Raw genomic sequence first — 15,349 nt, forward strand, 5'->3', positions numbered from 1 at the left:
AAGCGCTTTGAGAGGGGGGTCTCTTCCATAGACTTACGGGTCTGAAACCGTGGTGTCTCCTTCAATCTTTGACTGTTTTCAAGGGCAACAGATTGAAGACTTCCCCCGCTGTGTTGGGCTGTCAGAGGGAGAGAGAAAAGTGACACTTCCTGCTGCTCTAGAAGGGAAGTGAATCAGCAGGGGCCCTGGTTTCCTTCAAACTCTAATTATTGTCTGTTTCTGAGACTGTCTAATCCAACAGCCACACTAGTAAAATCTGAACTCCAGGGTCAGACACAGAGAAGGGCAAGAGAACAGACCAAATCTGTATTAGTTCACAGAACTCCAATTCTTTATTAATCACAGCTTGCTCACAATGACATACAGGAAAATAGCACTAATGAAGAGTAAATATGCAGGCAGCAACCTTCAGGAGTTGGGAGTTGGGGGAGAAACGACTTCAAAACTGCGATAGGTACTCACGGTGGGTATTTGGTGATTCTGTTAGTTGGCACAAACGCCCTGCCTAGCCCCCTCGACTGCATCAGCCCTCACAGATGGAGTAATTTTTTTTTTTTTTAAATAGGCAGGATTGCCTCACACTGGGGAAGAAAGACCAGCTTAAGTGAAAATCCGCAGTGTTTTTGATTGTGTTTGTGTGTGTGTTTGAATGCAACAACCAGCTCACAGTTTCCAAGTGGAAAAATATTCAGTAGCATCATGTACTTGTACTATAGGTAAGAGCTTAAAATGAACATCATCAATCATGGCATCCACAAATAAGCCACCTGACACATTAATTCATTCCATCAAAAGAACTTAAACTAGAGAATTAAGCCCACTTCATGAAAACCGATTTCACGGCTGCTTGAACCATTTGGGTTGGGATCTGTGTTCAGCACTTTAAAAGGTTCAGCTTTTTGCTTCTACCCAGATTGATCTCAGATCTGTCTTTTTCATCCATCCCTTTCTTAAAGCCAAAGCTCATTTGTAGCACATAATCCAGTAGAAGCAGAAGTAAATGCTACGAGTAGTGGTGTTACTTAGCCTGGTTTTGTAGTTTCTAGGCAGTTAGTAGATTATGAGCGAACAAATGTGGTGGTTTGTGTGGAGTTATAATACCTGTGATCTAAGTATGGCCTCAGTCAAGTCCAAAGATTACCAAGCTGTCTAGGTCATTAGGCAATGGTGGGTTTCTAGCACCAAAGACTGTCTACTGACCTAATTTTTCTGTTGGAATGTAAAGGGCAGGGAATGGAGTCAGACGTGGGGAGCTTCCAAAAGAACAGACCTAGCAAATTCATTTGAGTGGAAAGACACAACATCGAAAGCCTGTTACAGGGCATGTACGATTATGAAATAACTTGCATAATGCAATACTTGTATTTTTTAACAAAAATGTAAGTATTTACAAAATAAGATCCAAGGTATTTTTTAAACATCAAGCAAAACATTCTGCAAAGAGACCGCATTGATTTTTTTTTTTATTTTTGATTCTGTTTTTTTTTTTGTTTTTTATAATGAGTTCTTTTTAAACCATGTCATACATTTCCCATACTGATATCGCATGATCCATTATAATATAGGCAGGGGGATTTACTAATGGTGGGGCGTGCCATACCCTCTGTCGCTTCAGCCAGACAGTTCGACCTGCAGCTCCTTGTTCCTGCGCACCTCCGCCGCATGCCTCTCCTGAAAAACACCAGAGGGAGAATAGACATCACGCGGCTCGCGGGGTCCACAGAGAAGCAGGAGAGCCCGCCCACTAATTTACATACTACGCGCTTGACAGAAAGTAGCTCCTCCTCCCCCACCCCCACCTCCTTCCCATTTTGTGTCTACCTTTAGGAGAAAACGTTCTCATTTCACAAGAAAGTGAAACATGGAACCCAATAAGCGTCATGTCACAGAAGACCATGAAAGACTAATAGTGTCTATAAAAAAAACTATCCCTGTATTTGATTAAAATAGTGACCAAAAGATCACATGATTAAGATAATTTTCTTTTTCATTTTTTGTTTTTTTTGATTGAGAGAATTTAAACTCTCAGGACTACTGTCTACATCGAGAGAACAGCAATAAAATACCATACAGTCTCGTCTGTCTTTTAAAAAAATTGCCACTGTATTTGATTAAAATGAAGACAAAAACGATCATATGGTTAAGAGAATTTTGACTATTAGGACTACTGTATAAATCATCAGAATAGCAATAAAATAGCACACTGTTTTCTCTTTGATTTTTGATGGTCTTTTTCCTTTTCTCTAATACTTTAAGGGATTTATAATTGCCAATGGACACTTTGGGAGGATGAGATGTAGGAAGAAGACCCTATGTATGCTTCCTAAATTCTTAACTCCTTAATCAAAGTCTTTCAAAACTTGAGTCGTCCAAACGACCTCTCCAACCTTACCCTCTACTCTTTTCCTACACCTAATTGATTTCTTGTTTTAACGGAATTGTCATGAGATTTTCAATTGTTGAGATTCCTAGTCTTTCATCTCCATCCATCAGGAGAAGACTCTTTAAATCCCTGTTTAGTGGTTGCCTCTTTGTTCATGAAGATTTTCATGTGGCTGAAAACTATCTCACTTTACATTTGTAAATGTGCATAAGTCTCTTTCATGGGGCAGCCATTTTATTCTAACCTGTACTTTGGGCATTGCTGCTCTTATTTCATCTGTTCTCTTTGACAGGTGCTTATTTAGAAGTTCCCCGAGGGCCAGGGCTGTATTTTTTCACTTTTGTTCCATTTGTAGGGCCCAAAAGAGTGTTTTGCATATAGTATATGATCAATGAATGTTTGTTTACATGAGAAACTGACATACTAAACTTGACTTGGGAACTAAAGTTTCTGAGGAGGGAGTTGATAGGCAATGTGGAATGCTATTTTTAGTACATCGTTCTCCTGAGCATATGATTTTGCCTATTACTGTTTATTTTCTAAGTTATATCTGACTCTTTTGGGACCCTGTGGACTGTAGCCCACCAGGCTCCTCTGTCCATGAGATTTTCCAGGCAAGAATACTGGAGTGCATTGCCATTTTCTTCTTGAAACAGGGATTGAACCCATATCTCCTGCATTGGCAGGAGCCAATGAGCCACTTTACCATTGAGCCACTGGGGAAGCCCCTTGTCCATTATAGGGGCTAAATAAGTGTTGGTAGGTATAACTAATATTCTAAATAGAAAAATAAATGCTGATAATAACAATTAGTATTTTTCAATTTTAATTTATTCCCCTTGCCTATTATAGGAGCTAAATGTTTATTAAATTAAAATTGAAAATGATAATTATTATTTTCTATTTAGAATATTATTTATATTGCTATTTCCCCCCCTGTAGCTCCAGAAATTTCTTGTAGCTCTACAAATTCCTTTAGTTTAGAGGCAATGACCTTGACCAGCCTTAAAGTAAATCTTATAATTAAAGCTCTATTGATCTCAAGAAGTCTTTGCTTATAGGTTCTTTATAAGACTAAGCATTTACTAGTCACTTAACATGTACCAGTTCTGCACAAGTACAGATTTTACCTGTATTAATTCCCTTGATCGTCACAACAATCCTGTGATGGAGACTCTATTATGGTTCCCATTTTACAGATGAAGAAATTAAGGCACAAAAAAATTAAGTCACTTGCCCAAGATCACATAAGTAACAAGTAGCAGAGCTGAGACTTAACTCAGAGAGCCTGACTCTGCAGCCAACCCCACCCCTCAACCACTGCTATGCAGTCTTAGTGTGAGTGAGCAGAGAAAATTTTATAGTTGTATGGAAAAAAATGTGTCTTTTCAAATGTAGGTTCTTGGAGAAAAAGGCATATATATAGCCATACACTTCCTTCAAAAATATAGCATTACAGTAAGCAGCAAGTTGATTCTAGAGTTTAAAAGCAATTTTATGTAATTGGTTTAAATGAGCTTTTTGTCTGCATTCAAAAGCCATGAAGAGAAGGGGAAAAAAGCATGTATAGAGAAATCATGTCCTGTTTGGAAATGCCACGGGGGAATTAGCATGGATGCAGCTGACTCTTCTTTCTTTTTGTTCTGCTCTGATGAGGAAAAAGATGCTGTAAAATCTTTTTCTCATGCAGGAAGAAACTAATTAGTAAGAGCTCAGTTCTGACAAAAATTGAGAAAAAGCCCAAACCATCACTATGCTAGGAAAAAAACCAGCCTCAAGTTTAAAGATTCATATAAACCCAAATTTACAATATAACAGGAAAGATTATAATTAGTATTATTAGGCTACTTTGGAGCACATTTCTTAGTCAACTTAAAAAATTAGTTGTAAAGAAATAGATTTTGCCATAGGAGAGAACAAGTATAATTATGAACTGAAAAAAGAAAAACAGGAAATTTAAATGCTGTTCTCCTAGGAGAAATATTGTTTACTTTCAGGTATTTTAGTAAATCTGTTATTTGAAAATTTTATATTCAAATCATCAAATATATACTTAAAATTACAATGTAATTCCATATAAAAATGTGGGAGAATCAGAGATATTCAGTGGGCTTGTCATTTTCAGCATAATCTGATTTTTCAATCAGCAAAATGTTGGTAATTGTCTATAAGATCTTCTAGAACTAACATCCCCAAAAGATGTCCTTTTCATCATAGGGGACTGGAATGCAAAAGTAGGAAGTTAAGAGATACCTGAAGTAACAGGCAAATTTTGTCTTGGAGAACAAAATGAAGCAGGGCAAAGGTCAACGGAGTTTTACCAAGAGAACGCACTGGTCATAGCAAACACCCTCTTCCAACAGCACAAGAGATGACTCTACACGTGGACATCAACAGATGTTCAATACCAAAATCAGATTGATTATATTCTTTGTAGCCAAAGATGGAGAATCTCTATACAGTCAGCAAAAACAAGACCAGGAGCTGACTGTGGCTCAGATCATGAACTCCTTATTGACAAATTCAATCTAGTCTGCTTCCTGTGCAGAGCTGGCACAAGTGACAGTTTTAACAGCATAAATGCTTGGAGTCAGAGAGACTTGTTCAGACTCCGATGTCCTTAGCTTTGTAATCTTGACCAAATGGCTTAATTTCTCTAAGGACCGTGTTCCTTAGATGTGAAATGGGGATGATTACAGTATTTCCTTCTGGAATCAAATTCCATAGTATGTGCCAAATACCTGGCTTACAATGAAAAATCAATGAAGGTTAGTTTTAATCCTCCTTTTCCTTTCATGATTCATTTATCAGACCTGATTCATGGGGTCACAAAGAGTCGGACACGACTGAGCGACTGAACTGAACTGAAATGAACTCATTCCGTACGAAATAGTTACACAGATGTCACTCATGAGTCAGAATGACAAAAATGCCCCCAAAACCCAAATATCAGATGAGAAGGATGAAAGGTTACAATAAGTGGAAATTGATAACGGTTGAAATCTCTACCTAAACAGTTATATGTTATCAAAATTATCTCCGAGATGAAGAATCACAGAATCTTACTCTCTTAAAAACTTTTTATCTTTTTAAACTAAGTCATATTAGTAATACCATTATCACTAAAATAGTAACTATAATGCTTTCACTTGACCTTTCATCCATTGTTATAGGTGAAAGTTATCAATTACATTGAAACAGTGTCTCATTTCTATACTTTGTGGTTGAGTAAGGTATAGTATTTGTCAAGGAAGTCTGTTTTCTTTTTTTCTTTCACGTCTAAACACCTAAAACTCCTTCAGTATCTGTTACAAAGTTTCAGGCTGGGAGGTCTTGTCATTGGCTAGTGAATGACTCAGTAAAATTTTGAAACCAAAAAGATGTTTTTACAAATTGGATTAAGAGAAGAATTCAACAAGATTCAGTAGATATCCTCTTAAATGACCTGCTAGGTTAGTTAGCATTCCCCATTCCCTCCATGTTCCTTATCCTATTTCCTAAATCTAGCTATCATTTACCTTGTGTTGTTCAGTTGCTAAGTCGTGTCCAATTCTTTTGCAACCCCATGGACTGTAGCCTGCCAAGCTCCTCTTTCCCAGGCAAGAATACTGGAGTGGGTTGCTATTTCCTTTCCAGGGGATCTTCAAGACCCATGGATTGAACCCACATCTCCTGCATTGCAGGCAGATTCTTTACCACTGAGCCATCGGGGAAGTCTTAATGAATATGCTGCTACTGCTGCTAAGTCGCTTCAGTTGAGTCCGACTCTGTGCGACCCCATAGACGGCATCCCACCAGGCTCCCCTATCCCTGGGATTCTCCAGGCAAGAACTCTGGAGTGGGTTGCAATTTCCTTCTCCAATGCATGAAAGTGAAAAGTGAAAGTGAAGTCGCTCAGTCGTGTCCGACTCTTCACGACACCATGGACTGCAGCCTACCATCCATGGGATTTTCCAGGCGAGAGTACTGGAGTGGGGTGCCATCACCTTCTCCGCTTAATGAATATACGTATTGTTAAAATGATGAGATCTGCCTTAACTGATTTTTCATGATTAACTATTCACTCCAGTTCCTGGTTGGGTTTGATAACAAAGCTGTTACTACTCATGGTGCCTAATGTGTCAAACGGTGAACTTTCTGTGGGATGTAGTCTAGTGCATAAGGGGAAGAAAGAAGTGTTGGGTGAGGGAGAAAGAGTCTCTTATTCTTTCTGCATGGTGTTCCCCCTCCCCCTCTTTTTAGAAATAGAAATTCAAAGAATAAGAACATTTTCAATTTCACCCCAGTGTTTGTCACAATCCCCAGGTTACAATATTGTGTCCTGGGCATGACTGTTTATATCAATTTGAGTGACAAAAACATATCAGCCTGCTGTAGGTCTTTGTGGCACAGGCATCTTTTTGTCCACCCTCTCCTCACTTGATTCTTTTCTGTATAAGTGGGAGCTTTAAGATGTAGTGCTAAGGGAAGAGGAATGGAAATTTTAGAAAGAGAGTAACAGTCAAAACTGTCCTGAGCACAAAGCTAATTGTGTCATAATATGTGTTTGGTAAATGTAGCATCATTACAACTACATTTATTATCATTAATAATTCTTAACCTAATGATTAATAATCATGAGGGTAAGTTCTCACACAGGAGATAGAAGAAATTGTGGGAGGCAGGAGGAATCCTTGGAAAAAAACAGAGAGAAGAAGGACCATGAGCTAAATGATGTATGTATGCATTGATGTGTATGTATGTATTCAAAAATCTTTGTGGAGTTCTTCCTCTGTGTCAAGCAACATTCTAGGTGCTGTGTGTTCAGTGGTGAACCATATAGACACCTACATATTACTTCCATGTTGGTGCTTTTATATTTTAATAATTGCTCATTTATTCAATAAACAAATAGTAATATATGTAAAAAAGAGTGTAACATTATTCTTTGGAGGAAGAAAGAACACTTTCATGGAACAAAGATGAAAATATTTCAAGATAACTTATGACAACAAAATAAAACATTTAAGAAGCCTTCAGAGTTTCTTAACTCTGGCTAAATGTAAGTGTCTACTTTGTTGTTGTTTGTTGTTCAGATGCTAAGTCATGTCTGACTCTTTGCAGCGTGCCAGGCTTCCCTGTCTTTCACTGTCTCCCAGAGTTTGCACACGTCCATTGAGTTGGTGATGTGATCCAACCAGTGTCTCCTGGTAAGCTTTGAAAATAATGCTGATCTCTGGGTTCTGCCCCACATGATTACATCAGAAGCTCTCATTTAAAAGAGCTTGTCAGGAGGTTCTAAAGTGCAACTGGAGTTGCTTTTGTTTTAGGCTTTCAGCTAAAGGCTTTGAGGGGCTTCCCTAGTGGTAAAAAATCCCCTGCCAATACAGGAGATGCAAGAGATGTGAGTTGGATCCCTGGCTCAGCAAGATTACCTGGAGAAGGAAATGGAAATCCACTCCAGTATTTTTGCCTGGAAAATTCCATGAACAAAGGAGCCTGGCGTCCTACAGTCTATGGAGTTGCAAAGAGTAGGACATGACTGAGCAACTGAACACAAGCATAAAGGCTTTGACTCTGAGAGGTTTGTGGGAATTCATGTGCAAATGACAGGGAGGACACCATTGTAGCCACCACTGTGGGAGAGGCTCTGTTCAAATACTCGGTTCACTTCACTAAGGAGGAGGGGGGCTGAGGGCTGGGTGCTAGGCAGATTGTTGCAAAACCTCATGCGGAATTTTATCACATCTCTTGGCTAATTGGTAGGGCCAGGGAAGGCTGTCAAAACACTGGGCAATTAAAATGTATAAAAGGCACTTAGTGTGGTCACCTCATGACAATTTACTAAGAGGTACCATTTCAGTAATGATCATCTTTTGATGTGGGAGATTCCAGAAGAGCTTATGTTATACAGGCAGTTTCATACACTTTCAGTACTGTTATTGACCCTTTTTTTAAGCTCTAATTTCACTGTAGTAATTTCATTCAGACAAAAGGCTAGATATTGGCCATAATAAAAAATTTACTTTTTCTTATTTTAGGAAAAAGGAAAGTAGTTTTTTTTTAGTATATACAAACACATATACCATATGCAAACAAAAAACAGTGTGTTTAAAATACATCAAATGCAAGTAAAGTTGGTATTCTCCACTTTACTGAGAAGATAACAGATCTTGGCTGTCACTGGTCAGAGGTTCTAATAGATTTGAAAAGTGTCACTAGCTGTGGAATAAGGGAAAATGTGGCCTTACATATGATGTGAGCTGCATAATCAGCACAAGCTAGAATGCTGTCAGCTGAGATTTATATCAGAAAAGACTACAAACCACTAGTTCGCAGACCTGGCTACGTACTGGAATTATCCGGAGAGTTAAAAAAAACATGGTTGCCTGAGTCCCACCCATGGAGATTCTGCAGCTTGATGTGAAGAATATTAAGGATGCCATGGGCTGAATATTTATAGGACAAACTGTATGTATTCATGCATATGCGTATGAATGTATGTTTGTCTGTATGGAGGCGCCTGATTCTGGATGAGAGTGGTAAGACAGAAAAAGGAGCTGGTGGAAGTGGGTGGGTGGGTGAAGATAAACATGCAGAGAAAAATAAATTGCCCATTAAAAACCAACACTTCTGGAAATACTAGTTAATTATGCAAATTTTATGACCTCTTTTACAATTGAAATCAAGAAGGATGTACTGTGTGTTCGAGTGTGTAATTAAAAAAAAAAGAGTAATGCTCCTAGATTGCTGTAGAGTGATATAAATCTTGCACTTGAGATTAGAGGTCTAATTGCCAATTCTGGATAAGATCAGCATGCCTCATTCCTAGAAATGCCTTTTATTTTTTTAGGGCCTAGGATGAGAGATGAAGGTTGATTCACAATTATCTTGAATAAAAGATATTATAGTTCTGAGAGAACAATTGCCAGAGGATATCCAGTACTGCTTATCCTGACTGATGGGAATGGCCATCATATATTCAGACTGATGAGGAGGAAAATACCAGGGTGCCAGATCTGGAGGTAATGAACTTCCTCTACTAGTTTTCCGTGTTTGTTTGAAAGTTGCTCAGTCGTGTCTGTAAGGTCGGACCCTGGTGGCCTTCTTGGCTTCCCCTTCCTGGTGGCTATCTTGGCTCCTTTTTCCCCTCTCCAGCCCCCGCCGGAGGGAAAAAGTCCCGCCAAACCGCTGAGGAATCTCTGACTTGATAACCCTCTGCCGAGATCTACCCCCGCTTCCTGACCTCCAGAGTGACCAACCCGGTCTTGCCACCTTGACTAGCTGACCATTCGCAATCTCGCGTTCCTGAGCTTTACCTTATTTTAGGCCTGTCCAGGTTATATGATGCCACTTCTTGCCCCGAAGGCATAAAAATCGCACCCTGCCCTTGTTCGGGGCAGAACTCCTCGTGGCCATTCTTGCGGTCAGTGGGTTCTGCCCGGAGCGTACTGCCAATAAAGCCTGTTACTTTCCCTTGGTGTCTGGGTTATTTCCTTACAGCTTGAGACGCCCTTTTTCGCGACCTTACAGTGTCTGACTGTTTGCGACCCCATGGACTATACATTTCATGGAATTCTCCAGGCCAGAATACTGGAGTGGGTAGCCTTTCCCTTCTCGAGGGGATCTTCCCAACCCAGGGATTGAACCCAGGTCTCCACATTGCAGGCGAATTCTTTATCAACTGAGCCACAAGGAAAGCCCAGTTTTCCATGTAGATTTTCCTACAAGGGCTTTCCACTGTTCATAAATATTCTGTCTTCTTTTGACAAATATATTTTTCCAAACATATGTCCAAATATATTTTGACAATAAGTTATATATTTAATATTATATATTAATTAAACATTAGACCAAATATTAAATATATTTTATATTATTGTTTTATAATAATAATATTATTTTTAAAAATATTCATTATATTATTGATTTGTATTATTGTTTATACAAAATAGTTAACATTTCCAATTTAATATTTTTCCAGTAGGTGCATTTCTAAGATTTGTACTGAAGCCTTTTATACATTTGAAAAGTGGGAATCGGCCTCCCTCAGTCTATTCACTACCGGAAAACCTGAGAGAATTCCAGCTATAAGTCACACTTATATTCCTCAACCACATTGCAGAGTGGGAGACACTGCCCATGGGGTTAGGTGCCTTCCATACCTGCTGCTGCTGCTGCTGCTGCTAAGTCGCTTCAGTTGAGTCCAACTCTGTGCGACCCCATAAACAGCAGCCCACCAGGCTCCCTCGTCCCTGGGATTCTCCAGACAAGAACACTGGAGTGGGTTGCCATTTCCTTCTCCAATGCATGAAAGTGAAAAGTCAAAGTGAAGTCGCTCAGTCATGTCTGACTCTCAGCGACCCCATGGACTGCAGCCAACCAGGCTCTTCCATCCATGGGATTTTCCAGGCAAGAGTACTGGAGCGGGGTGCCATTGTGTGCAGGGTTTAAATCTCTGATGCCGGGCATTTGAGAATTCACTTGCTGTGTGTTGCATATGAATGTGCAGCTGCTCGGTTCTCTGTTACGATTACCTTTTCCTGCAGACGTTCAATAATAGCAGCTAGATTCGCCTCACGGTTTTCCTTGATTTGTTCCATCTTCAGGATCAGCTTCTCCTCCGCCATCTTGCTGAAGTTGTTGTTCTCCTCCAAAGCCTTCTGGAGGACCTCTCGCTCATGTTCCCGCTTCTCCGCCAGTTGTTTCAGCACCTGAGCCTCCTGAGACTGGGGAAGAGAGACACAGCCATCTCAGAATCCCCCAGACACAAACCTGGCCGAACAACGGTACACTGATTCAAAAGAGCATTCTTTTCAAATGAATAGCGCTTCGAGCCTTGAGCATTATTGTCAATTCCCTTCTCATCTTCACACCTTTGAGTTTTCTATAGAATCAGTGAATTGGGAAGAGTGATGAGCTGAATTTTCAGCTGTGAGTCTTTTGGACAGACTTTTAAAGAAGCATTTAACCCTGCTGGAAGAGTTCTTGTTTTTGTTTTAGTGAGTTGCTGCTAAGCATTTATGCAACAGGGAATGCTGTCATCAATCTGTGGATGACAACATCCATGGAAGCCTGAGGAAACTAAGTGAGGGTTGGGGCAAGTTCCCGTCTTTTCCCTGCCTCATTATTTTGATCAGCTGCAGGCTCCCCTCTGCAATGAGCCTTTCAACTTTCCCCAGTAAAATTGTCAAATTCACTTTCTTGTTTTATTCCATGCCTACCTCTACCCTTTCTTCCCCTGCACCAAACTGTCTTTGGAGACTTGTGAATACTGCAAACTTCATGGCCATGTGGCCACAGACAACAGAAAGTCCTTTTATGGACCCATCTTGAACACACCAAAACCACGTGGGTCATCTTTGAAACCCCGAGATTGCTCAGGGATCACAGAAGAATCATCAGAGCCCTGTGTACCCCATTCCTGCACACCCCCACATTCTGTGCACTGCAATTCTCCTGCAGCATCAGGAAGCTAAATGATTCTGTATGTTAACAATCACAGGGGTGCTTGGTAAATACACAGAGGCCTAGTATCCACCTCTAGATTCAAACTCTGTGGTTCCTTGGTGAGACCCAGGAATCTATATTTTTGATAAGCATCCCTTGTGATTGTAATGCAGGCAGTTCAGACTACTTTTTGAAAAACACACTGGCATGGGCTTTGGTGTCAAGCCTGTGTTTAAGTCCTATGTTGGTTGCCCTGGATATATTAACATCTTTCCACATTCATCTTTACCTCCACAACTAAGCAGCTAAGCGAAGCCTTACCCAAGACTGAACTATCCAGGTTTAAGACTAAATTATTACACATCCACCATTCTGGGATAATTCCTTGGGATCAGTTTGTCCTCTGAGGTGAATCTTCATAGGAGTAATTGTAAATGTGAATATCTAAACAATGGTAGATTAAAAAATATTCCATGGGCTAAGTATTGATTACCATTAAAAACATTGATAGACATTTCAGTTGATGGGAGTGGTTGTGGGGCCTTACTGGAGAGGTCTTGATATATAAAAGATATGAAGTCTGAGTGGGGAAGAAACCTCTCTTCAGGTAAAATTCTATAGGAATAGTAAAATCATGTAACCTTAAGAGTCTTTGCGGATGTGTTATTTTGACATTTACCAGGAATATGTCTAGTGACTCACTGGACATTAAACAGAGAGTTTTGGGGACTAGCCCCTCTTTTTGTTTTAACCCCATACTAGTTTCACTGATGTCTTCAGTAGACCCATTTTCGTTCTTGCTTTGTTACAGCTTGCAAAAATCTAATATGAAAAATGATAAAGTATTAATAGAAATTCAAGATCTAATGGAACCCTTCTGGAAGAAACAAAAAATATTTTCTAGTTTATTCATCCTCCTGCCTGTAGGTGGGACTATTGGTAAAACATCCTGTGTTATTTTGCTTATCTCTTGCTACCAGGATTACTGAATTGTGACATAGGGCAAGGGAGACTGGCTGAACGTGTGTGTGTGTTTCAAGTTTCTCTCTGAGAAAAGTCTTCATGGGATTATTATTATTATTATTTACATACTAGTAAAGATAGTACCTATTTCATAGGACTCTTTGCCAGCATCAAATGAAATAATGTTTGCAAAGTATTCAGCACAGGGTCTCATATCGAGTAAGTTAGTGCTGAGCAAGTGGCAGCCATTGTTATTGAAAGTAAACCTCAAAACACACTTGTGACTGGAGCTGATGGCAACTGAACTTCCTGCTACAATTAAACTCAAATGTAGAATCTTGGTTATCTCACATGTTTAGGACATTTGTTCAAGTTCCTTTAGTTATCACCAGTTAGTGGATTCAGGTGTCCTCATGGTGCCAGTCAGCCCTTCCCTAACTCCTTTGTCTGCATTACTCTGAATGGGGCTGTGTTGGTAGGAATTGTCACAGTTAAGGAAGCAGCACGGAAGAGTAAGAGGGAATGACTTGGATTTTTCATTTCAGAACGTTCATTCAATCTATATAACCTCCAGTCCAGAAAACCTTGTAGAGGGAAAGAAGTCTGGGTTATCACAAAACTCGGATGCAAAGTATCCAAGAATTAGCGATAAGTTTAGGGCCTTACATTTCTCTTGTATTGGGCAAGAAAACCATGTGGCAGCTTCAGAAAATCAAAGAAAACCAAATCAATCAAAATAAAGCAAAACAAAGCTTAGCTTTTCAAAATCTGCTACAGCAGTGCTTTTAGATTATATTCCTCTGACAATGAAGTCCATCAGCCAAGGCTGCTGAAGGCAGAAGATACGTGAACCTTCTGCTCAGTGAGTTAGTAAGTCCCTTTCCCGTCCACCTCCTCCCATAGATCAGAGCTTCCAGTGCTGCCCAGAGAGGATCTACTTGGACTTTTTTGTGTCCATTTCTCATGGAGAGAGTTACCATGGAGAGTTATCAAGAGGCAATTTTGTCATTTCTAGTTTTAATAGTTTTCAAGAGGCAATTGCATCATTTTAAAATTTCAGATGCCTAAATTTGGAACTTTGTGAAATTGCATTGTAGGTTGAGGTTTATAGTTGCACTATTAATTTTCTTTTATGAAAGAGTAGAAAGCAGCCAGGAGACAGCAGGGGAATAGGATGGAGAAGGGAAGGCTTTCGCATTAAAAGAGTAATAGAGCAACACATTCCTTTTCAACTCTGTTGCCGGAATGGGACACATTTGGTCTGTGTGAACACACTTTCCCACGGGGCCCATGAACAGTAATGGAGGGAGGCTTATTGCCCTGAGAGGAGTGTGGCATTTGGTTCAGTTTGAGATGTCTCAATTAACAGCGTGAGTACTTTTGCAGTCTTTGGGGCTAAATGAGATTACCCAGCCTGGGTGTCAAGTGCATTTCTTTAGTTCAATTAATGGGGTGAAACAGAAACAGAAGGTAGACTAGAGCGTTATAATGTGAGGCCGCTGCTGAATGAAGCGGACCTGCCAAGTGGGGCCAGGTGACCGTTCAGGGCCGCTCACTTCAATGGGGCCGTTCCTTACGCACTGGAAGGGGTAGTTAGAGCCACCCTCACCTCCACTGAGGTGTTCGTAGGACCTCATAGTTATATATGTTTCAAATATAGGATGAGATGATTATGGAGAGAATTCCTCACTGAGAAAATGTCTTCCTCCCTATTTTGATCCTTCCTCGTAAATACTCAACTCTTAAATTCTTCCATGGAGTTAACAGACCTGAGGGCCTCAAGCTCAGTTTCTAAGATTTCTGGAACTGCATTGCTGCAGAAAGTCATAATTCTTCCTTCTTACAAAGCCCAGCATTCAGAATAACTTCTCTGACTTTATTCCTGGGGATAAATTGCTTCTCTCATGAATATAGCTTAATCTCTCAGTCACAGCCTTGCTGGTTCTGATTCTAATATTTCTATCAAGGAGCAAATAAGCATTTAGTCCAGAGAACTGCCCTAAAATGTGACATGACATGAGTGTGAGGTTCGAGTACAGAAAAGTGGAAGCACTTTCCTTAATTTCAGTAGAACTGAAGATTTTGCTACACAGTTGAGTGTGTGTGTGTGCGTGCTCAGTTGCTTCAGTCATGTCCGACTCTTTGCAACCCTATGGACTATAGCCTACCAGGCTCCTCTGTCCATGGGGATTCACTAGGCAAGAATACTGGAATGGGTTGCCATTCCCTCCTCCATGGGGAATGGCAACCCCTCTTCCCAACCCAGGGATCGAACCCACATCTCATGTCTCCTGCATTGGCAGGTGGGCTCTTTACCACTGGTGCCCCTGGGAAGCCCTGGTTGAGTGGGTATTCTTGTTTTATTTCTCTCTTGAGCACATTAGCAGAAAGGAATCTTGATTGCCTGATGGGGAAGCTGGAGAAGCGGGATTTGTTGAAAGTTGTTAAAAATAAATCACTTAAGGAAAAAAGATCTGACCCTGGAGAAACATTTCTGAATAGCACGTACCTAAAGTTGAAGGTGATGGAAATTTGGAAATAGAAAATGAGGGCATGATAATGATCGGCTGGTAT

At 40.2% G+C, this 15,349-nt stretch overlaps 1 protein-coding gene across 1 annotated transcript in view; it reads right to left on the reverse strand.

The window, feature by feature from the left end:
* Positions 1-350: 350 nt before the first annotated feature.
* Positions 351-15,349, reverse strand: part of STMN2 (stathmin 2) — a 56,639-nt gene continuing 41,640 nt past the window's right edge. The window contains exons 4-5 of the mRNA XM_055431935.2: positions 10,900-11,091; positions 351-1,671 (exon numbers count right to left, since the gene is read on the reverse strand). Of these exons, the coding sequence (XP_055287910.1) occupies positions 1,612-1,671; positions 10,900-11,091 (252 nt within the window). The 3' untranslated portion in view covers positions 351-1,611. The remainder of the gene's footprint in view (positions 1,672-10,899; positions 11,092-15,349) is intronic.

The sequence above is a fragment of the Moschus berezovskii genome, chromosome 16 (assembly GCF_049115385.1).
Source record: "Moschus berezovskii isolate FMDL1 chromosome 16, NW_MosBer_1.0, whole genome shotgun sequence".
In the NCBI taxonomy this organism is placed as follows: domain Eukaryota; kingdom Metazoa; phylum Chordata; class Mammalia; order Artiodactyla; family Moschidae; genus Moschus; species Moschus berezovskii.